Source organism: Pleurodeles waltl, chromosome 3_1, assembly GCF_031143425.1.
Source record: "Pleurodeles waltl isolate 20211129_DDA chromosome 3_1, aPleWal1.hap1.20221129, whole genome shotgun sequence".
Classification (NCBI taxonomy): domain Eukaryota; kingdom Metazoa; phylum Chordata; class Amphibia; order Caudata; family Salamandridae; genus Pleurodeles; species Pleurodeles waltl.
Genome location: NC_090440.1, coordinates 630,907,645 through 630,932,570, shown reverse-complemented (window position 1 = coordinate 630,932,570; position 24,926 = coordinate 630,907,645). Strand labels below are relative to the sequence as shown.

At 42.4% G+C, this 24,926-nt stretch overlaps 1 protein-coding gene across 1 annotated transcript in view; it reads right to left on the bottom strand.

The window, feature by feature from the left end:
• Positions 1-24,926, bottom strand: part of LOC138284401 (mucin-5B-like) — a 1,991,087-nt gene that overhangs the window by 239,362 nt on the left and 1,726,799 nt on the right. The window contains exon 30 of the mRNA XM_069223138.1: positions 23,266-23,361. Coding sequence (XP_069079239.1) covers positions 23,266-23,361 — 96 coding nt within the window. The remainder of the gene's footprint in view (positions 1-23,265; positions 23,362-24,926) is intronic.

Here is a 24,926-nt window from a genome sequence, read left to right as displayed (position 1 = left end):
ACCAGGTACCATTTTTATCGGGAGACTTGGGGGAACGCTGGGTGGAAGAAAATTTGTGGCTCCTTTCAGATTCCAGAACTTTCTGTCACCGAAATGAGAGGAAAAAGTGTTTTTTTGACCACATTTCGAGGTTTTCAAAGGATTCTGGGTAACAGAACCTGGTCAGAGCCCCCCAAGTCACCCCATATTGGATTCCCCCATGTGTCTAGTTTTAAAAAAAGGCGCTGGTTTGCTAGGTTGCCCCAGGTGCCGGCTGAGCTAGAGGCCAGACTTGGGGGAACGCTGGGTAGAGGGACATTTGCGGCTCCTCTCAGATTCCAGGACTTTCTTTCACCAAAATGTGAGGAAAAAGTGTTTTTTTTGCCACATTTTGAGGTTTGCAAAGGATTCTGGGTAACAGAACCTGGTGAGAGCACCACAAGTCACCCCGTCTTGCATTCCCCTAGGTCTCTAGCTTTAAAAAATGCACAGGTTGATAGGTTTCCCCAGGTGGCGGCTGAGCTAGAGGCTAAAATCCACAGATAGGCACTTTGCAAAAAACACCTCTCTTTTCTTTGAGAAAATGTAATGTGTCCACTTTGTGTTTTGGAGCATTTCCTGTCGCGGGCACTAGGCCTACCCACGCATGTGAGGTACCATTTTTATCGGGAGACTTGGGGGAACATAAAATACCAAAACAAGTGTTATTGCCCCTTGTCTTTCTCTACATTTTCTCCTTCCAAATATAAGACAGTGTGTAAAAATGACGTCTATTTGAGAAATGCCCTGTAATTCACATTCTGTATGGGCACCCCAGATTTCAGAGATGTGCAAATAACCACTGCTCCTCAACACCTTATCTTGTGCCCATTATGGGATACAAAGGTTTTCGTGATACCTATTTGTGACTCTTTATATTTCAGCAAATTAATTGCTGTATACCCGGTATAGAATGAAAAGCCACTGCAAAGTGCAGCTTATTTATTGGCTCTGGTTACTTATGGTTCTTGATGAACCTACAAGCCCTATATATCCCCGCAACCAGAAGAGTCCAGCAGACATAACAGTATATTGCTTTAAAAAATCTGACATTGCAGGAAAAAGTTACAGAGTAAAACTTAGAGAAAAATGGCTGTTTTTATTCACCTCAATTTCAATATTTTTTTATTTCAGTTGTTATTTTCTGTAGGAAACCCTTGTAGAATCTACACAAATTACCCATTGCTGAATTCAGAATGTTGTCTATTTTCCAGAAATGTTTAGGTTTCTGGGATCCAGCATTGGTTTCACACCCATTTCTGTCACTGACTGGAAGGAGGCTGAAAGCACAAAAAATCGTAAGAATGGGGTATGTCCCAGTAAAATGCTAAAATTAAGTAGAAAAATTGGGTTTTCTGATTCACGTCTGCCTGTTCTGGAAAGCTGGTAAGCTGGTGATTTTAGCACTGCAAACCCTTTGTTGATGCCAATTTCAGTGAAAGAACCACAAGCCTTCTTCTGCAGCCCTTTTTTCAATTTTGTTTTAAAAAAACGAAATGTTCACTGTATTTTGGCTAATTTCTTGGTCTCCCTCAGGGGAACCCACAAAGTCTGGGTACCATTAGAATTCCTAGGATGTTGTTGGAAAAAAAGGACGCAAATTTGGCATGGGTAGCTTATGTGGACAAGAAGTTATGAGGGCCTAAGTGGGCCCTGCCCCAAATAGCCAAAAAAATGCCTTGCACCTGAGGGGGAAAAGGCCTGGCAGAGACGGGGTTAAACATTTAACAATGTTTAAAAACTCCCGAAATCTAAAACTCACCACTTATACCAGACAGACCTAACTATAATTTGTGCCTCCACCATGCTCTGCGTTTAATCTTACATATTAATTCACTCATGACATGTTAAAATAAATCACTCATGACATCTCAAATGACAACACTGATGATATCTCAAATGACAACACTGATGACATCATCAACCCAGTGTGACAGTTTTTTCATAAGCTTTTCATACTTGAAGGTATTCAGCAAAGCACACATAGACCCTATATTCCATAATATCAGTCATTCTAATAGTGTGGGTGCATCCTTTGACAAAAAAACAGAACAAGCACAACATAAAGCATATCTGTGAAACCACTCACTTTAAGAGATATTATGCTATGTTTTTTACTGGTATTGAGGTGTGTGAGAAATATGATGGCTCAGTAGACATTTGAGATAAAAGCAACTTAGTGAACCTTAAAAACCCTTCAAAAACTGAGATTAGTTCATATTTAATCTAGTTCATCATCATCAAACAAACTTTATTCGACTTTCAACAACCCATAAAAGTATCAAATAATAACATATTTAGTAATAAATATGTATAAGAAAAAAAATAAAAATAAGGAGGCCAATAAAGCACATCCTTAATTCGTTCAAGGACAGGTATATAAAACTTGGTAAATTTACATCAGTGAAAAATCGAGTTTCGTCACAGTATTTTCCAAAGAGTAAGGAGTTTGCCAGAGATTCCAAATGTTCAAATAAAATTAATCCAGTACACCCATAGACTTCCTTACAGAGAGTACTGTACATAAAAAGTTTGCTAAAAGTCCACACATTTCAATAGAGGATAAAATCTGTAAGCTAAAGTACGCGTCACGGCACTGACGCAAATTAATCGATCTTAAAAAAGGCAGTAAGAAACGTTTTCTAGGTATATCAAAAGAGGACCACATGCATTGTGGATTGGGGAGCTTTCGCATCACAAGGACATGCTCTTAAAACTGTACTTCATTCACTCATGATCGGAAAAGTTACTAGCCGATGGAAGATATCTAAGCGGAATCTTGTGAGAACAAATCGATGTCGGGGATATTTAATCTAATAAAATTCACTTACATATATTAGCCAATTAAGATGCATGCATTTCTAGGCCCTATGGGCAATCCTTTAAAGTAACTTACACATATTCCTGAATAGAGCAGAATAGTACTCACCATTTTTACAATGCTAACAAATATACTGTGATCTGTGAGTGGGTCATCCACACAATATACATTCTACAACAATATATGTTTCAGAGTTTTCACTGAATGTTTGAAACTAAATATCACACTTTATAAATCACACAATTTTGTAGAATCTGTAGCACTACATGACAACTGTTTAATGTCATCATACATACACTTTGACAGGGGAATAATGAATTGTTTTAGTTAATGTCACATATTTTAGTAACAGGCTTTTGAAAGAAGGCTCAACCTTTATGAAAAGCTCAACTAAAATCTCACTAGCTGCACTAACATATTCACCATCTTGTGTTTAACGTACTGAATGAAAAGTCTTGTGATCAGCAATGTTTCTATTTGCAGGGGCAGTAGCTTGGATGACATTGTTTTTGATGTGTTCAGTGATTTCATCAATGATGTCATCTGCAATGTCATCTGTGATGTCATAAATGAGGTCATTTAACATATCATGAGTGATGTCATTTTAATAAGTGAGGGCTTAGGCAGTGCATGATGGGGGTGCAGGTTATAGTTAGGTCAATAAAGTATAACTGATGAATTTCAGTGTTTCTTGGGTTATTAAACATTATTTTTTATACTATTAAAAGACCTAACTATAACACTGTTTTAACTTTGGTTCATCCATCTATCTATCTATCTATCTATCTATCTATCTATCTATCTATCTATCTATCTATCTATCTATCTATCTATCTATCTATCTACACATATACACACACACACACCAATATACATATGTAAATCATGTATATTTAAACATATATACATTATGTATGCTTATATATAATGCACATATACACACATACATTATTTTACATAGACATATGTACATACAATAACATATACATGTGAGCAGGTGTATCCCTATACAAAGCCTAAACACATATTGATGCAACAGTTACATATCCAGTTATATTCATGTATATTGATGTGATGGCTAACTACACAACATTTACATAAATACAGTCCTTCAGATCCACGCTAATTTTGATCAACACCCCGTGGATCTGGACCCTAACGTCCCTTGGGGGGACTTGGTAACTAACAATGGTCCAGCACTTACTGAATTCCAGCCTTTGCTGGAGAATAGGATAAAGAATTGTTGTCAGGAGTTAAGTCTGGGTCCCCTAACGATCCCTGCCCCTATAATATACTGAAGCTCGCTCCAGGCTTGGTGTCCACAGTATTAGACGCGGTCTAACATGAGGTATAGAAATCTGGGTCTTTCCACACTCATGGAAAGAGTCAATTGTTATTCTACTCAGAAAGAAACGAGGAGGTGCCCCTAATGATCTTAAGAATCTTCGTCCCATCGTTTTATTACCTGCCCCGGCCAAAACCTTTGAAGAACGCCTCAATATTGAACTTGCCTGCTTCTTACAGGACAGTGGCTGTTTAGAGCCCTCTCAGCACAGATTCCACGCTCATTGCTACCTCGGATTTGATCCGTAGACTGGTAGATCTGCCACTCTTGTATTGTTAGATCTCTCGGCTGCATTCAACACCATCTTCCCGAAATTGATGGTGCAGTGCCTTTACCAAGCTGTGGTAAGAGATGCCCTGGATATCCTGAAGTTGTTTCTGTTTGAAAGATCAACCATTGTGAGCTGCGGGGAATTCAGAGCTGCTCCGTTTCAACTCCCTTGCGGTGTTCCCCAGCGGTCCTCTCTCAGCCCCACCTTGTTCAACCTGTATGTGGGCCTATGGGCCAAGCTGGTCCGTTCATTTGGCTTCCAGGTTGCCTCCTATGCTGAAGACACCCAGCTTACTATCCCATTCAATAGGAATTGGGAGGAGGTAGCCAACAGGTTTTACAACTGCATAAACAAGATTAATAAATGGATGAGCCATAATTGGCTCAAAATGAATGGAGAAAAAATGGAAATTCTATTCTTTAGTTCTAACAGCTCTTTATGGAATTCCCGGTGGTGGCTGCAATATTGCGGTGATCTGCCAGCACCCATTCCAATGGCAAGAGCCCTAGGGAACATATTTTACAAAGCCTTATCTATTGATCAACAGGTGAACCAGACCATTAAAACATGTTTTGGATGATCAAAGCCGTCCTGAAAATTCCCCCCTACCTACAGAAGGATCTCAGAATTTTGGTGATCGTGGCTCTAGTTATCTCCAAACTGGGCTATTGCAATGCTTTGATGTTGAACATCAGCCAAGGGTCTCTTCACAAACTGCAACTGATTCAGAACACCTCAGCCCGACTCGTACCTGATCTTCCACCTTGAGGCAGCTGCACTGGTTACCAGTAGGGAGGCACATTATTTTGAAAGCCCTCTGCCATTCCAAAGAGTCCAAATACCTCCATACCTCTCTGTAATGGCATGTGCCATAGTTATGAAAGGTATTCAACCAATGTTTTTTTAATGTCCTGTATGCTGGGATTTTAAGACGAGGTGCCAGTCTAGAAACATAAGGTTCTTTATTGGATGTATTTTGTGACTTTCTTTCTGATGAAAAGTGATATGTTGCCAATAATGTCTTGTGGGTTATGCAACCCAGCGTAAAGGAGAATCTTTGGGCAACTGGTAACCAATGGAGGGCCTTCAGTGCAGGAGATATATGGACTTGTGGCTTCACATGTAGGAGTACTCTGGCAGCAGAGTTCACAATTCCCTGTAATTGCCTCAAGATTGGTAAAGGAGAGCACTGATATAGACCATTGGCTTCATTAGGTTTGATAGGACAAGAGAGACTGTTGCTTGGACCTTGTGTCCAGATGTTCATGGACAGTTTGGAGTTCATGGTACTTCATTTGTCTCATAGCTCCTTGGGCATTTTCAGTGGGTTTTGTAAATCATCAGATCATGAGCAGGCAGGGCTATATGTTTTCCAGTGCGCAGCTGAGTACTTTAGTTTAGGAGGCATTCCATTTGAGATACCCTCATGCCATCTAGTCAATGGCCCAGAGGCAACTCAAGATTTTGGAGTTTGCAATGCCCCTGGGTCCTTTCAATTTAAGTGGTATCAGTTTATCATCTGTATAGTTATAGCAGAAACCTTCATCAGTTCTTTTTTAAGGGTTTCATGTGGATGTTGAGAAGGAGGTATGAAATGATAGAGCCTTGAAGGACTCCTGATTTTATGCTGTAGGGCTTTGAGAGAAAGTAGTGTGGATCACGTTTACTCTACTGTGTAGGTAAGATGAGATCCAAATGAGACCGGTACCCTCTATGGGAGATTCCTTGAGCCTTAGCATTAGTGTGTGATGAGTATGTTCAAAAGAAGACGTGCAGCTACCTCATCCTGGTCTGCTCTGTATTAAAGGTTGTCCCAGTGTGAGAATACAGGGCTGATTGCAGATCCCCCTAACTTTTTGCCCCAATTATTCACTTTTTGCTAGTGTTTTCCTGACTCTGATGATGCCCTGGGAACTGCTAGCCAGTCCCAGGGCCTGTGCTCTGTGTAAAATGAGTATGAAAAATGTGCTAATTATAATTGGCTATGTCAACCTACCTATAAATCCCTATTATATGGTAGGGCGTGTAGGTTTAGGGACCCCAGCATAGGTGGTGCACCCATAGGTGCAGTGCTAAGGTGCCAGGGTCATTTTAAAGTTAGGCCTGCCTTGTTGACTCTTTTTAAATTAAAGTTATGTGCAAATTCGACTTTGGAATTAAAAGTACTTCCAAAATCTTAAACTACCTTATTTGTACATATACATCACCGTAAGGTGTGCCCTAAGTCCCCTCAGGGTTTGGTGCCATGTAACTATTAGCAGGAGCCTTATAACAATTGTTTTATAAGCCCTGGTGAGGTAAAATAGCCAAATTCATTGTTCCCTCACTGTAGTGAATAGACCCCATAGGCTAAAATGGGGAGACTTTATTTTAATTAATAAAGTCTCCAAAGGAGCAAGTTATGGCAAGTTTGGCCTCAAATTGATTGTCATAATAAATGCTACAACTTGCTATTGTTGGATTTAATATAAATAGTTCAGGGAAAGAGTTTTAGAACTCTTCCTAATTGTTACCAGTTTCAGCTCTGTAGTGACCTCCTCTGATTGGACAGCATCTGGCAGCCTGGCCAGGCTGCCTTGAGGAGGTGTGAAGAGGCCTGGGCTGAACACAAAGTGAGTGCTTGGGGGAGGAGATCTGCTCAGCATATGGTGAAACAGGATGGGGGAGAGCAGCCAAGCTGGTCTTCAAATCAGGGAAGGACATTTGGAGCAGATCAGGACCTCCTCGATTTCCTGCATACCCAGACAACCAGGTGCCCTCTGGATTAGATTGAGAGAGAGGAGGAGAGGGGTGTGTTAAGGAATTTTAAGCACACTAGTGGATGGGCTCAGCCAGACCTCACCCACAAAATTCAGTATCTGCCATTTTGAATTGTAAAGGAATGTTGCTCCCTGGGTCTGAATGTTGCCACAATTCCCAGGAAGTGGTTTTCAAATGGCATAGTGGCTTGCCTGTGATTGGACAGTTGCCCCCCCCTTGCTTTCCACGGCAGGAGCAAGGATAGAATTGGCAGAGTTTCAACCACACCTCAGATCCCTTCTGGAGAAAGATACTGGAGAAGAAGGACTGCCCTGCTGAACCCTGGGCCTGTACCTGGACACCACACTCACAAGGACTGCATCAGCTGCACACTTTGGGGTTCAACAAGAAAAGGATTTTGCCTTGCTTCTGCAACTCCAGGAGTGGACCCCCTGTAAGCTACAGGTACAAAGGAGCTGCCCAGAGTCCCCTGCATCAAGCCCTGCAAGAAGAGCCAAGCTGACTAGCGTCCAGTACCATTTGTGGATTCTGACCAGGTGCATTCTGGGAGCTGTAGACCCAACTCCCAAGGAGCAACTCAGAGCTTCTGGAACCTTGGATCAAGTTATGAACACTTCAAGGACCCAAAAAGGACCTCTGAAAGATGAGCAAGAGGTTCGGAGACATTTGGAGCAACTGTTGTAAACCTCTCCATAAGTTGAAGAGGTACATTGCGGGAGTTGTAGTCCGAGACCCCAAGAGGCAAGCCAGAGCCTCTGAATCCTTGGCTGGTGCTATGGACCACTTTCCTGTATCAAAAAACACTCCTGAAAGTAAGTGCAACAGTGTTACATCGTGGGTCACCTGAACACTGGACTTTGTCCCTGTCCAATGTGACCTTTTTTAACCCTTTGAGCACTGTTTGCTGCTAAACGCTAGAATTACTTTTAATCTTTAAAAAATCATATCTCCGGTTCTCTACATTGGATCTTTGTTGTTTTAGTGCCATTTTAAAGATGAAAATATAATTTATTTGTATAAATTGGATTTGGATTTGTATTGTGTTTTTTGTTTTACTTATTTACTGTTTAGTGATTTTTTAAATGCTTTGCACACCTGTCTTCTAATTTAAGCTATGTTGCTCGTTGCCAAACTACCAAGGGTTGAGATGGGTTTAAATTATTGAGACCTGATTGGACCTAAGTGGGCGTTAGTGGCCTATTGCTAGGTGTAGGTACTTACCTGCCCTTACCAATAATCCACTTTCCAACATTTGTGGTACGCAGTGGTGGGATCTAGTACTTGTGTTTAATATCACACTACAGTTTTAAGTGAAATAAGGTAGAAACCCTGTAAATTGAACTAGAGCAAATTGTTTTTGATTTTTCAAATTTTTTATATATTTTTTTTTATTATTCCATTTTTAATTTTTCTAAATTGTTCTGATCAATTAGTACCAAAGTTATTTTAAGTGACATAAAACTTAAGGAGACTATGGAGCTTAATCTGGCTAGCCTATCCATACCACTGCAGCTGAGTTTAGGGCATTGTGCGGAAAGAGGGGATTACCTGCTGCTAACAACCTTAGAAAGGCTGTGATGATCAAGTCCCTTGAAGCCTGGGTATTGCAGATGGAGGCCGAGAAAGCTTCAGAGGTAGTAAGGTAGAGGAAACATGTGCTCTTCAACCTCCAGGAGGAGGAGAATGATCACCTTTTGGTGACATCAGTAGTTAGGGCCCCATTCAGAGCTACTGGAAGGGGAGACTCTGTGGCATCAGCCCAAGAAGATGCAGACCTGGACCTCAGGGAAAGGGAACTTGAGGCACAGGCAGCCCTCATAGCTTTGGAGGCATAGAATTTGGCCCTAGAGAAGAAGAAGAGGGCAAAGATTGAACAGAGAGATGGTGGCAGCGACCGAGAAGTTGAGGTGTCCATGGGTGGTGGGTTCTGCTTCACGCTGCCCAAGTCAGTTGTTCTTGCTGATGTAGAGGGGGATGACATAGACAAATGGTTAGAGGCCTTTGAAAGGGCTCTTCAAATGAGAAAGGTTAAACTCCAATATTAGGACTCACTCCTATGGGAGTTGGTCCCAATATCTGGGAGGGATAGGGTTCTGACCCTAGGGAGGGGGAAGAAGCAGATTCCTATCTCAGTATGAAGAGGTGTTTAACTAAGAAGTTTGGTCTGACCCCAGAGCAGTACAGAATGAAGTGCAGGGACACCCAGAAGGTCAATGACCAGGTCAATAACTAGTCTTGAATTTGTAGACACCTCACTTAAGGCACAGTGGCATGGGCGTGTGGGCTGGGGGCACTACTGAGGTGCCCAAGGGCATTTTAAAGGCAGGCCTGCCTTGCTAAATTACTTTTAATCTTTAAAAATGTATATCTCCAATTCCCTACATTGGATTTGTGTTGTTTTAGTGTCATTTTAAAGATAAATATATACTCTATTTTTTTTAATTGGAGTTGGTTTTTTATTGTGTTTTGTGTTTTAGTTATTCACTGTTTTGTAATTTTTAAATGCTTTACAAACCTGTCTCCTAAATTAAGCCTTGTTGCTCGTTGCCAAGCTACCAATGGTTGAGCAGGGATTAATTTATTGAGACCTGACAGGACCTAGTGGGGGTTAATGGCCTATTGCTAAGTGTAGGTACTGACTTGCCCTTACCAATAATCCACTTTCTAATACCCACATGGCAATTAGGGCTGATTCAGTGCCTCTTCTTGGATGGAATGTTGTTTGCAAGTGAGAAAGTAGGGAGTTTTCTTCAATGAACAGTGACATGTGGGCAAAGTCTGCTCTTTCTGAAAGTTGGCTTAGCAATTGATTGCCCATTTGCAATAAGTCTGTAATTGTTGGGGCCCTAATGGCCCAGGCATGAGTTCCTTAATAACCGGCGTAGGGAATGTAAAATACTTTTTCAAGTCTTCTCAAATAATTCCTGTTGTGATAGAGTTAGTGATTGGTTTGGAGTTCTGACTGGGATGGTTCCTGAAGTTGTTAGCAGAGTGTTTTTGTAGACTTGTGGGGGACAAGAGTCAAAGGGACAACAGGTTAGCCTGCTAGCTATGACGAGGTCTTGAAATTCAGTTGGTGTTAGGTATTTCATGGAGTGCAGAGGCTGTGTTAACCTACTCCTATAGGAGTTTGTTGAGGGGATTGTTGGAAATGGGTTCGTTTTTTGGGGACCATTGTCTGTTAAGTATGACTCAAACAGCTTTGCTTTTGTTGTGGAATGAACTGCCTAGTTTATTATGAAATTCCTGATAAATGGGTTTGATTCCTTTGATGCTTGTTAAATTGCAAAATCCTGAAAATAAGTTTTAATTTGGGAATTTTGTGTTGTAGATTCTGCTAGTATTTTTTGATGCTTTATTTGATGATTTGCACATTTTCTCATGCCTGTGTAGGAGTATTCTGTACTGAGGATTCATTATTTTGAGCTAGGTCCATTGAAGTTTGTGATGTATTGTCTTATCTTTTTTAAGTCTGTATTCATTCAAGTTGCTTTTTTTATTTTTCAATGTTTTGATGTTTCTGTGTGATTAATATTTCAAAAGTTTCATGAAAACATTATAGAGTTTTTTAATTGTGTTTATTGTGTCCCAATTTGTGCTGTGAGATAGCTGAAGCGTGTGTGAGTTGAGGTGCCTTGTATTGTAAGACAATCAGGTAGTGGTCTTAGAATGTGACTGGAGTAATGTTTTGGGATGTGACTAGGTCTGGGTTGCTGAAAAACTGTATCCCGCAATGTGTATGGGTTGAGAATGAGATGTTGTAGGTTAGGCATGTCTATGCCTGTGAGGATCATTCTGGTGTGTGGCATATTCGGTTTGTCAAACCTAATGTTTAGATCACCAAGAATACCTATGATCTGAATATTGGAAAAGTAGGTTTAAAACTCTGTTTAGAAAGGCATTTGGGAACATACAATTGTTTGGAAGTGGTTAGTAAGGAAAATCAAAGTTACAGGAAATTTTGAAGCAGGGATGCATCTGAAGATGAGGGCTTTACTACCTTGTAAGAAAATATCCTCAGCTTTAGTGTGAGAAGCTGTTTCCTCAGATATGCTTGCTAAGCAGCCTACAATTTTGTAAAACAAATTAGATAGTCTGGTGGAGCAGCGTTATGCAATACTTGAATGATGTCTTCCTCCAGCCATGCTTCTGTTATGAAGAGTAAGTCAAATTAATGGTCTATCAATAGGTCCAAGATACTTTACTTGTTTTTGGTCACAGAAAAATTTGTTTTAAAGAGCTGTTTTAGAGGTGATGTCATTTTGTACTGTGGGAGAGTAAGTATGATCCTTGTACGTTGTGTGTTATTAATGATGTGTTAGCTCTAGTAGGACAATCATTGAGTTAATTATGGGTTTTGCTATTCTCATTGAACAAGCCTAGGGGCATTTGGAAGAGTCTATATTTATGGGTGGTAGTTATTGAGGAGGTGTGTTGTGACGTTGTCTCTGAATAGTAGTATTGTTATGTGGTAGACAAGGGGATATGAGTTTACAGAGAGTAGTTTGGAGTGTATTTCTTTTGGATGTGTTAAAGGTAGAACTGATCTGGGTGAGAGGTGGTGGTAAAGCATGCAGCTCTGGTTTTATGGCACTGGAATCTGCAGTAGATAATAGACATGTTAGTGAGCCATGATATGTATTTGTGAACCTAGTGATTAGTAAGTGGTTTGTGTCTTTGTTGCTAGGAACCTGTGAGGTACAGATGGTTGAGAAATTGCATTACTTGAGTTGGTATTTAGTGTATAGCGGATGTGCAGGGGTATTCTGGGATGAATGGGAGATTGGGAACAACTGATGTTTTTACAGAGAAAGGTTGTGTGGGTTTTTGGAGTGATTGGGGCTTAGCACAGAGGTGTGTTTTTTGTTGAAATTAAGAGATCTACACAGGGTTCTTGTGTGGATGTAGGGTAGAAGAGTCTGGTGGAGTGTTCTATTGTGGTAGATAGTGGTTGGTTTGCGATGATTAGAGTGGTCTTGCTTGTTTAGAATGAAGGTATGTTTTTCCTGAGAAATTGTGCTCATGTTGATTGTCCCAGGGTGCTTGTTTTCGGTCCAGGAAGGACCTGGCTTAGCAGTTCAGGCTGGACTGTTCCCATGGGGAGCAGGGTCAAGACTAGTTTGCATTAGTCTGGGTCTAAACTGGGGTGATGTAGCGAGCAAAGTAATGGTGGATTAAACCCTGATCTGTGACTTGGGGTGAATGTTTCAACACTACGTCAATCATTTTTTTTTGGGGGGGGGGGATATTGCTAGATGTGTCCAGGGCATGTAAATTAAATGCTACCTGCAAGCCTGCAGCACTGGTTGTGCCAGCCACTTAAGCATCCCTCCAACCATGTCTCAGGCCTGCCACTGCAGGGCCTGTCTGGCCACCATGGAGGCAAGACTGCTGGTTTTCAGGAGGCAGCACTGCTGCATGTAGGGTGCTGTGTTGATCACACACCATCTGGCAGCTGTCGGTCTAACTCTTTAGCTAGATAGCAGCACCCTACCCAAACCTAAAAATGAAAGATGATTGTGGCAGCCTGCAACATGACACTATGACTCCTCTGGAAAGGCAAGGTTGGCGGATCTAACCCCTTTTTCTTAGTTCAAGTCTCACACAAGCACAGGCAGACAAATATAATTGAAAATTGTGCAATTAAAAAAAATGAGCTGTAATTATAAGGAAGATGAAACATATCACAGTTAACGATAGGTGTGAAACATAAATAATCCAAGCATATTAGAATAATTCAAGCACCTACAAATCCCTGCCTACACTTCTAGCTTTCTACATGAGAACATAGCAGTGATAGCCCGTCTCTGCCTGTACTAGTGCATAGAAGGAACACCCCCTCCCATACCTGAAAGCAGGGGTCTGCCTGCTGTTTCTTCGGTTGGTTGTAGAGACTGGGTTGAAGTCAGCAAAATGGCAATTAAGTGGCACACAGCATAGGATGGCCCCTCTGACTGGAATGACCTTCCTAACCTTCTTTGACCTGTGTAATGATTTTTATAGCAAAAAATGTTTGTGTTCTGAGAAACAGGCCTGACGTAGTAAGATGTCTAAGTGTCAAGGTTCTCTGTGCACTCTTGTGGCAGCAATACTAGATTGGAGATCATGTACAGCCATGGGCAGAGGAATATGTGAAATGTTGTGCAAGGCAAATAATAACAACACTTTTGCAGAACTGCAGTCAATTAGAGAATTAAAACATCCCTGCTTGAAGCAAGTCATTCGAAAATGAATTAACATGAATAAATGAAAACGAATCATGTAAATATGTAAAAGGGCACAGGCTGTAGGCCTAAGCTAAAATAAGTATGCCCAAGCAAGGCACTAATGTGAACTGATGGCACTGCTAGGCCTAAACCTTCCCTTTTTATACATAGGTCACTCTTGAGGTAGGCCCTATATGACCCACAGGACCTGGTTCAATGCATTTAAAAGGCAGGACGTGTTTAAAATGCAGGACATGTATACATGCCCTGGGAGTGAAAACTTCCAAATTTGTTTTTCACTACTGCAAGGCTTATGTCTACAAATTGGATAACATGGGTTGACTTATTGCATCTTATAAATGTAATTCACAATCTAGAAGAGATACGTTTGTCAAGTGTGGTGTTAGTTACAATATAAATCATTTGTTGATGCTACCATACTTATTTTAGGAATTGTAGTGTGTTCTAATGTGATTTTAACCTGCTGGTATTTCTTGAATCGTGCTTGAGAGAAAACTGTTTTCTCATGATTTTCAGAAGAAAATGAGAGCATATTCTCTGTAAATTCCCACTATCTTTCCCAGCCATATGAGAATGGCAAGGGATTGAGTTATAGTCACCTTGAAGTCATAGTTACTTGAAATACTTTTCTAACTACTTCGAACTATAACAGCTGAATTTCTATGGTTTTGTGCATGTAAAATCTTAACCTAACTACAACCCTGTAACCTCTGTTCATGTATATATATATATATATATATATATATATATATATATAAATATATATAGATAGATAGATAGATAGATAGATAGATAGATAGATAGATAGATAGATAGATATACATACACATACATAGTACCTAGTGGAGGTGTGGTGGTCATCACCAAGTAGTTATAGTTAGGACATACTTTCTGTAGAAAAGTATTTTCTTGTTTTGCTAATAACTTTGGAGCCATTTGATGAATGTTCAAGAAACTACAAAAAACAATGATGGTCACTTCAGCTGCTGTCTGAAAAGTTTTGTGGTGATCCCTCAAGTGGCAGCCAAGAAAAAGGGGACTCCCAAAACACATTTCCCCCCTTTATTTTTCTACAGGGATTTTGAACAGCAGTAGTGCTCGGACCACTGGACAGAATTTCATCAAATTTGGCAGAAAGGTAGCTCTTAGTGCAGAAAGAGGCCTTTATGTTATTTGGTGTAAATCCATTAAGTAGTTTTGGAGAAATTAAAGTAAATCCATATTTGAATATATAGGGATGCAAAGCATTCATGACCGCTCTCAATCTTTGTGCTGAGATCTGCTTGGCTGCCAGCACTTCAACAAGGAAGTGTTTGCAGCCATTTTGGAACTCGGCTTCAGCCAAGTCCCAGAAAAAAGGTTACAAATTCAGAAAAGGGGCCAAGGTAGAGTCACCCTGACCCCTAAGCCCCCAGGGCTACAAATCACTTTTTTAGAACAATTTTGCCACGGAATCACGTCAAGGATGTGTATTCACAGGAAAACCTTTTTTCCACTTTGTTATTCAGATGCCTCCTGGTGGCATTGTTTATTGGAGTGCAGGGGGGGCCTCCGGCCCCTCCACAGCCCCGGGGACACCACCTCCCTGGGGCGTACAAAACATATTATGCAGCCCCCTTAGAACTAATATAATGCAGGTGCTGCGCAGCCCCCTACTGCCCTGGGGTCCACCACCTCCCCGGGGCACGGAAGAAAAACAATACAGGGGCGCAGGGCCCACATAGCCCCAAGTACCACCACCTCCGTGGGGCAATCACTATAAAAATACAAAAGGGGTCCATTTTGGACCCCCACAGCCCCAGGGACCACCATCTCCCTAGGAATCTTTTCATTGTAGGAGGGCCTCGTGGCTACCCTTGTACAGCCACTGATGGCCCTGGGGCCACCTCAACTAAAACAAACTTCCACAACTGCATGAAAAACATCTCAAAATGGATGAAGTACAACTGCCTAAGACGGAAGTTTGTGTCTTCGGCAAACACACTGCCCTCTTGTGATGCTATTAATTGTGTTTGACCAATGACTTTGTGTTTCCCCACTGCGCATATTAGTTGCTCAATGTTCACCAGTTGCACATTACATGTTGTATTCAGTTTAGCTGCCTATTGGCTATAACATGGAGTTAGCCATTACATTCTGTATTCAGGTCAGTTGCCTATTGGCTTTAACATGGCATTAGCCATTACATTTTTTATTCAGTTCAGCTGCCTATTGGCTTTGACATGGCATTAGACATTACATTCTGTATTCAGTTTAGCTGCCTATTGGCTTTGACATGACATGAGACATTACATTTGATATTTAGGTTAGCTGCTTATTGGCTTTAACGTGGGGTTAGACATTGCAGCTGAGACATTGCAGATGAGCTGTGTTTTTCCAAGCTGTGTTTTTCCACAAGATGGACCAAGCTGTTTTCTTCACACTAGACCTTAGCTGATAAGAGCACGTAGATTTTGTGTTTACCTCGCAATCCAGTCTGAGAGCGACGGAGCTTGGGAGAATTGGCCACTCTCCAAGTTTATTTGGTTCTCACACTGAGTTTGCTTTTAAGGATGACTCTGGGCTACAGCAGGGGTAGATTGAATCTGCTTGACTTCAGACAGGAACGGAGACGTCAGTTGCCTGTCTCCCGTTTGGGTAGAAAATCTCTTTCTCACAGTTGACCGGAGTCATCAACTTGCAGACCCCCGAAAGATTAAGCTGAATATAGGCCCTAAAGCCTTGCCCATACGGTGATGAATTTTGACTTTTATGCTTTGCTTTGAAGTTATGCTATAATATAGTTATATGCATTTTGCTGTGTACATTGCAACTGAGAAATACTTTGATATATTTTGCTTTCATTGCTGCGACTGCTTTTGAACGTGTGCTTCCAATCTACTAATTTTGTCTTTCAGGAACCTTGCGGTGAAGAAATAATAACAATAAATGTCTTCTTTAAACTCAGAAGTGCATCCCAGAGAGGTTCTGTAAGCTCGGTTATGAGATAAGAGGGAAACCAGAACATTTTGACTTAGTCGTCAGTTTTCAGAGTCGGAAACTGGAGTTTGTTTAGAGAATTAAAGAAGCACAGCAGACCATGTTTGAAAATACATGTGAAGTTAAACTGCCTTATGGTGCTGTGAGAAACATGTTTTCTTGTTTTCAGGACTGTGTGAATCTTCCGGTGAGTGCTGTGATAAAGCATATTTAGAAAATGTGCCTTTTGAAAGAAATGATATTCCTTTTGTTCTTGGCAGAAGGGTTTGGATACTTTTATCTGCTGACAGAAAAATGCAGGAGAGAAGTAGGCAGTTAGAACATGAAAATAAGAATTTGTGTGAGCAAATTAGCCAGAACACATTTTTGCAAGGTCATGCTGAAATCTATAAAACTGCTGTTTTAGAAGAATCTGGCTTTTCCCATTCCAGTAATGAGGGGGTTAATACAGCTGTGGGCCAGTCTGAGCCTCCGTGTGAGCAGAGCATAGAGCAAAAAAAACCGCATTCCTTAACAGATAACACTGAGAACAGAGCTCAGAATGTTATTTACAGACCGCTTCTGCAAAGAAAAAATAATTAAAACATGGCAGAATTACCGTCGCAAAATGTGCAGTTACTGGCACAAGTAAAACAAAAGATTTTAGAGTTTCTTACTATTTGCACTAAGCAAGAGACACTGAGTTTCATGAGCTTGTTTGATTTTTGGAAACAGTATAGCCCTCATCTGAGTGAAATCTTAACACTTGGGTATAAAGTCACGAGCCGCCTGGACTACAGCAACACCCTCTACGCTGGGACCACAGCCAAACTCCAAAATCGCCTGCAACGCATTCAAAACGCCTCGGCCCGCCTCATCCTCGACATACCCCGCAGCAGCCACATCTCCGCTCACCTGAGACACCTGCACTGGCTCCAAGTCAGCAAAAGGATCACCTTCCGACTTCTCACCCACGCACACAAAGCCCTCCACGACAAGGGACCGGAATACCTCAACAGACGCCTCAGCTTCTACGTCCCCACCCGCATCCTCCGCTCCTCTGGCCTCGCACTCGCTGCTGTCCCTCACATCCGCCGCTCCACGGCGGGTGGGAGATCTTTCTCCTTCCTGGCGGCCAAGACCTGGAACTCCCTCCCCACCAGCCTCAGGACCACCCAGGACCACTCCGCTTTCCGGAGACTCCTAAAGACCTGGCTTTCGAGCAGCGATAACCCCCCCTTTTTCCCCTAGCGCCTTGAGACCCGCACGGGTGAGTAGCGCGCTTTATAAATGTTAATGATTTGATTTGATTTGATTTGAAGTAACTGGAAAAAAACATGGCCAGCTGCACGCTTCAAACGAAAATATTCAGACTTTAGGTTTTTGCGCAGTGCAAGAGGGAAACACTGATTTACATGTAAATCAGGAACAGGGGAAGACAAGAGTGTCCCTGGAACTTTGGAGTATGGAAACTGAAATATCAAGCATGCAGTGGGTGATGAATTCACCTAACTCTCACAGTTTAGGACAGGCACAGGAAGCTAGTATCATACACTGGATGTGGTACATGCAAAACAGGGCTAGAGTCACTACAGCCCTACATGAACAGGTGTCACAAGCCCCTTTTCAGGATGTGGAGAGGGTGCAGGGAGTACCCCAGATAAAAAAGTCACCACTGAAATTGAGTGCACCATTTGAATTTGTGTCCCCTGAGGATAAAAAGCGTGTGTGTTTGACTAATGATTACAATCCAGTTACTGAAAAGTTGTTGTCTAGCACAGGAGAAGGAACAGTGTTGTACAATGTGTGTCAGACTTTAAAGCAAGAGCTGCTTGAGATGTGTCATTTTTACACTGATTCTTGGTTCACTGCCAATGGTTTAGCCGTTTGGTTTGCCACATGGCTTGCACCTAACTGGTTCAATTCCCTTGCAGATGTTAATGAGAAAAATTCAGAGTCTGAAGTGTCCACCCAGAATTCTGACTTAGTGGAGATGGCTAAGTGGGTGCACCAGAAATGTGGACAGCTGGGGGAAAAAGCCACTTACAGGTGGGCAGAGATTAGAGAGATGCACATTCCCCTAGATTTGATAAAAAACTGTGCAGCACGCACAACAGCAATCTGTCCCACAAACAGTCACAGAACAGTTGGGGAGAGGAAAGTTACCAGGACAGATATGGCAAATTGATCAGGTTTTAGGGGGAGTGATTGCTGCAGATTACCTAGGAGAAATCAAAATTATGCTGATAACTGGAAACTAATCTGATTCATTCATACAAATTGGAGACAGAATGGCCCAACTTGTCAAAAGTGCAGTGAATGGAGGTTTGGTAAAGAAGGTGTCTGCCCCAGCCCTTCTGACAGTGCAAGAAAAGGGAAGCTGTGGTGCAGCAGATAAAAACCTCAGTGCTGAGGTGTGGGTTGAACCCCCAAATGACCCTCCAGAACCTGCAAAAATCATAACAAAGGGCCCCAAAAACGTCCTGCTGATTATAAAACAAGGAAAGGAAGAGGAAGGGCACATTTCAGATGACAAATGTTATTTGCAAGAAAAGTCATACTTTTTTCTTTTGCAGATCCTACCACTTTCGCCACTGACCATGAGTGTGCTGTGTGGTCTCCCTTCGGGTGTGTGCGTGTGGGGTCGGAGAAGGGACCGAACCCCCAACCTGAACCTGATTGAGTAAAGTACAAACCCCATGGATCCATTTTGCGCAACTGGCGCCTTCAGTTCAAGTTCAACTTGTTTGATTACGTTCTTTCACTGGAACTAAGCAACCTTAACAGTTAACTGTCTGTGTTTTTTCGTGTGGAACTCTGACTTTCACCAGCAAACCTTTCAGGTGGACCGTGTACCTTTACATGAGTAGAACTCATGCTACATCAAATTGCTTTTTTAGAGACACTGTACAATCAGAGTATATAAGTTTCAGTCTTTTCTGTGTAGTTGTATCTGATGTGAAAGGTTATGAGATCAATATGTTAAGCCACTTGCTTTACAGTGATTGCTTTTATCATTCAAATCTGATTTGATTATAAATTTCAACATGGCTTTTATGGGTGATCCAGAACCCCCCAGTACAGCCCTCAGGGCCTTTTCGGTCTTATCATGAAACGTTAACGGATTGGGAGATAATGTTAAGAGGGGCATGGTGTCTCACTATATAATGCTGTGACCGGATATAGAGCTCCTCCAGGAGATACACCTCAAAGGTACGAAGTGTACATTTTTGGTCAGAGGGACCTATGTCATAGTGGTGCATGGGGGCTTCAATTTAGGCTCCAGAGGAGTGGAAATCCTAGTTCGAAGGTCACTTATGGCCTACAAGGCAGTGGGTGGACCCATCAGGGAGATTTGGGGGGTGCAAGGGTCCTGGGGGCCAAGAGATCTATGCACCACCCAGACTCCAGTCCCCGGTATTAAAGAAACTGTCGGACATACGACTGGGGACAGAGACTGAGCTGCATGTGGTAGGAGGAGTTGTAAATGATGTGATAGACATGGAGGTGGATAGATCGAGAGGGACTGACAGCAGGACTTCCCCCACTCTGCTAAATCGCTTCGTCACAGCACTGGAATTCTCTGACTTGTGGCGGAGGGCTCATTCAGGTGAACACAAGTATTCTTATTTCTCTGGAGCCCTTAAGGTCTTTTCGAGGTTAGATCACATTTTTACACTAGCAGGAGAGCTGAGGTTAGTTACATAAGCAGATTATTTGGCCCAGGGTTTGTCTGACCATTCTCCTCTACTACTGAGATTTTGGAGAGGTGGAGAAGGACAGCGTAGAGGGTGACTAGGGGCTTGGGATTTACAGGACAAGAGGTGTCACATGGGCAGTGGGTGGATATTGAGGTCTACTTTTGAGAGAATATGGGATCAGTTGAGTCTCTGGTAGTTCTTTGGGAAGACTACAAGCCAGTTCCACGAGATAGCACCCAAAACCTGGTGGCACGGAAGAGGAAGAAAGAATCAGAAGTCTTGCGAATGTACAAGCGTCAACTTGAGTATCTGGAAGAGGCGGTGGGACGAGAACTGACCCCTCAGGCCCTTTGTTGGCTAGAACTCAAAAGGGCACAAATGTTACGGGATGAACAGCATATTAGGGGCTACCTACAAGGCCTTTAAGTCCCAGTGTTAGATACAAGGGCTCAGGAAGTGCTGAAAGGGGAGATTACCTTGGAAGAGATTAAATTAGTCACCACGAAGCTCCATTCTGGGAAGGTCCCCGGACCCAAAGGGTTCCAGCAGAGCTATACACTAGATACAATAACATTCTGGACCCTCATTTGCTGGATATTTTCCAAGAGGCGAGAGCCCAAGGGGACCTTCCTCTAGATCTGCAACAGGCAGCAATAGTGGTAATTCATAAGGAGGGGAGGCCTAGGATTTCTGCACATCCTACAGACCAATCTCCCTCCTAAATGTAGAGGTGAAAATTCTAGCCACGGTTTTAGCGATGTGATTGATGGGAGTTATCACTCCTCTGGTTCATAGAGACCAATCTGGCTTTATGCTGGGACTATCCACAATATATAATCTAAGGCGTACCCATAATTGGATACATATCATAGTAAGGACCCTATATGTTCCTGGCCCTTGATGCTGAAAAGGCACTTGATGCAGTACATTGACCCTTCTTGGAAGGTACTTTGGAGGGATTGGGCATTAGCCCTTGATATCAAGAGTGGGTGAGATTGCTCTATTGCAGCCCAGTGGCTGCGGTGACAGTAAATGGAGCTCTTTCCTCAGAGTTCCCAATTGCGAGTGGGACTAGACAGGGATGCCCCTTGTCCCCCTTGTTGTTTGCCCTCACAATTGATCCATTAGCATGCCAGAGACAGGCGCATCCAGAGATCAGGGGGTTTCCACTGAAAGAAGCAGGGGAGGAAGAGGAGCACATCTCGTTGTATGCAGATGACATCCTTCTATATGTTGGAAAAACCCTCAGAAACCCTTCCAAGATTGTTCCAAGTGTTAGCAGAGTATGGAGCTACTCTGGATACCAGTTCAATTGGGATAAGTCTGTGTAATATGCCCCCCAAGGGGATGCAGCACTCTCCTCTCTCCCGTGCAAGCTTCAGTATTCGAGAAAAGGATTTAAATATCTGGAATATACATGACGCACAAGACGGATGTGTGCCAATGACGTAATCTAGAGAAGGTGGCAAGAGCCTGTTGAACAGATCTGGATGGTTGAGAGGGTCTTCCACTCACCCTGATGGGGTGGATGGCTATGCTTAAAATTATCCCTCTTCGAAGTTACTCTATGTTCTGCAAAACACGTACAACCAGGTCCCATTAGACTTCTTTCAATCCCTTGCATGAGATATATGGCTTTTTCTTTGGGAAAAGAAGCACCCTCATATTCCTCTAAGAACATTGCAAAGAAATCAGTATAACGTGCCAGACATAGAAGCATTCTACTGGGTGGCCCACCTAAATATTAATGAATGGCTGTATGCCCCAAGGGACAGCACAATGTATAAGTTGGAAACACTGCAATGGGTGTGGAAAACATGCCTCCAATACTTGTATGGAGGCAAGAGAATGAAAAGCTTGTTGCTGGCCACCCAAGTGGCGATTATAGCATGGATCAAAACCATTAAAGTATTGGGATGGCTATGCAGTCTCACTAGGATGACTTCCTTTCTGGGAGGGAAACTGGCTGCTAGAAATCAATAAGCTGATGGGATTTGAGGCTTGGGAGAGGGTAGGCATTTTCAAGAATAGGGATGTGATAGACAGAGGAGACCTTATGCCTTATGACTCACTTAGGGCCGCCTATGAGCTTGGTGCAAAGCAACAGTTTCAGTATATCCGACCAAGGCATGCTTGGAGGGCAGAAGGTCTATCTGGGGAGACTATGCCTGACTACTCCCAGTTAGAAGGCAGATAGTTGACGGAGAATCTAAACTCCAAAACGATTTCTATGGTGTATAAGACTATTAATAATAATATGTCTGGCACCCTAACTAAATTGTGCAGACAATGGGAAATCGATATAGGGGAAATGGAGGATCTGGATTAAGAGGCTGCGCTGATGTTCCCGCGAGAGGTGGGCATCTGGTCAAGGTTGCAACTAATGCAGTTTAAGATCCTGCATAGGATCTATTCTGATAGACAGTGGTTGCATGAGATGGGTAAGTCACAATATCCGAATTGTCTTCGATGCAGAACTAGAATGGGAGACTTCATACATACTATCTGGGGTGCCTTGTAATACAGGACTACTGGACAAGGATTGTGGGGTAGTTACTAATGGAACAAATCCCGATAGACCCCAAATGTATTCTCCACGGGATCCCCAATGATGTGGACCTGCCCCGGGCCTGCCTCCTTTTAGGTAACTTCAGACTGGAGGTGGCTAAAAGAGATATTGCCCATTTATGGGGATCAGAGGTAGGCCCGGAGGTGGAAACGTGGTGAAGAGGAATGGATGGATTTATGATGGCAGCAAAGGTTTCATATGTGAATAGAGGCTGCCGTAGGAAATTTAGGAAGATCTGGGGGGCCTGGAAGACATACTATTTACTGGATGTCCAGGAGAACAAAAGCTGAGGATGCACAGGTTGGGTCAAAAGATGAGACTGGTGGCCTAATAAGAGACGCAGAGGTAGGGATATGTCTAGCGGTATGTTATTGTGTCTGTGGAAGGAGGGAGGCAGGGTGGGGGAGGGTGGTTTAGTGGTATTGGTTTCTGATAAACGGGGTGCTACGAGGATATATTACTGTATGCATCCTTTTTGCATGTGGTATGCACCTGATGAAAAACAAATACAACTATTTCCCAAAATATTGTTTTTACTCAATATTTTGACAGAAACACCATACATTGTTTGCCTTACTTAGAGATTCTGACTCACTGTTAACAGTAGCTGAGGACGTAGAATTCTCAACATGAGTAGTATTCATGGGTGCAGAAGATGTTGTTGTTGTCTTTGTAGAGCTGGAGAAGGCAGCTGCAAAGTAATGGGCATGGGGAGATCAGAGATACAATACATTCAGTGTTATATAATGCACATTGGTGTTGTCAATAAAACAGCCCATGAATCCCAGTTAGCATAGTGCAAAATAACATGGGCATACTCTCGCATAAATTAGGAATTTTGCCATACAAGAAATTCCTCATGATTCTGCCAAACGGAGAATGATACACATAGAAACGGTGAGAATTTTTCTCCTGGAAGTATTTTATTCTTGAAGAAGTCTCCAGAAGTTATTTCGGGTGAAAACTGCATGTAAGATATGCTTTCTTGTGCAAATTGTATGTGAGCTAGTAGCCGGGGTATGTCATGTAATACAGATAGCCACATAGTTTTCAGGAAAATACGCTTAACAGGTAATACAAATTATCTATCGCTCATTCTAAGTGAGACACAGTTCAATAGATATTCAGTTTACGTGAGCTCTAAGTAGTGATAGTACTCGTTTCTTTCTCTATAGATAGTATAACACTTATTTCATATAGCAAATATTAATTTTGGTGGGATGAAGGGAGTAAGGATTTTTTTTTGTTTTAAGGTGGCCTCAGATTATGTTTTACCTCTGTGTACTAGAAAGGGGGCTTAGAGAAGCACCAGCTATACCAATTTCAATGGGAGAGTTAGTAGGTATGTTCAATTGTCCTTTATGACCCTTCAAACTTTAGTTTTTGATTCGTAGGTTGCAAGGCGCAAGGAAAAGCTGGTAAATACCTCGGGTAAGAAAACAACATGTAGCAGCTATGGGGTGGCGCCTAAGGCTGTCAAAGGAGCAACACATTTTGTTAAAAATCTTTATTTATTTTACAACAAGGGAGACCGGCTGATGTAAGAATGTATAATGAACTAGTCTGTACTTACTATTCATAGATGTTTATTGAGACTGTTCACAGCAGTAAACCCATTGTTTCTCTGATATGTCCATTCCCAAGTCACACAACCATTGTGCCTTTGTCCAGCTGGGCTCTCATATCATATCCCCATCAGTGCTCCATACGTTAGGGTGACTAGCTTCCTTGGGGTGGGCCCAAGGGTAATCGTCCAGAGTAGCCCCCAGGTCTTTGGCTCCCCTGTGTACGAAATGAATCCTTTTGTAACCCTCTCTCTCAGTCTATAATAAAGAAACCCATCTAGATATGGAAAATGGTTGGTGTGTGATGGTTGGAGTGACTTTGTTTTTGGCAGGTGTGTGTTTTTCTGAGGATACGTGCATGTTAGTTCTTGTGGATGTCTTCTGGTTCATTTGTATTGGTAGAGGAAAGGGCAGAATTTCTAGCTCCAGGCTGTAACAGGCCAAACAGGGAAGTCGGCCTTATCCTCTCTGCCCTTTATCTCGCCGCCCTGGCTGAGACATCCTGGGTAGAGGGCTTTCATAGGCAGATGGTGAAGTCATATGATTCTGTCTCAGGCTGTTAGGCTCACATGCAGGCCCAGCTTACTGTTTGCCCAGTAACCACCCAATGAGTGTTCCTGGAGGAAAGGTGTGATCAGATTTCTAGTCCAATCCACAACTTGTGTCTGCAGGTGTGTGCTAGCACGTTGGT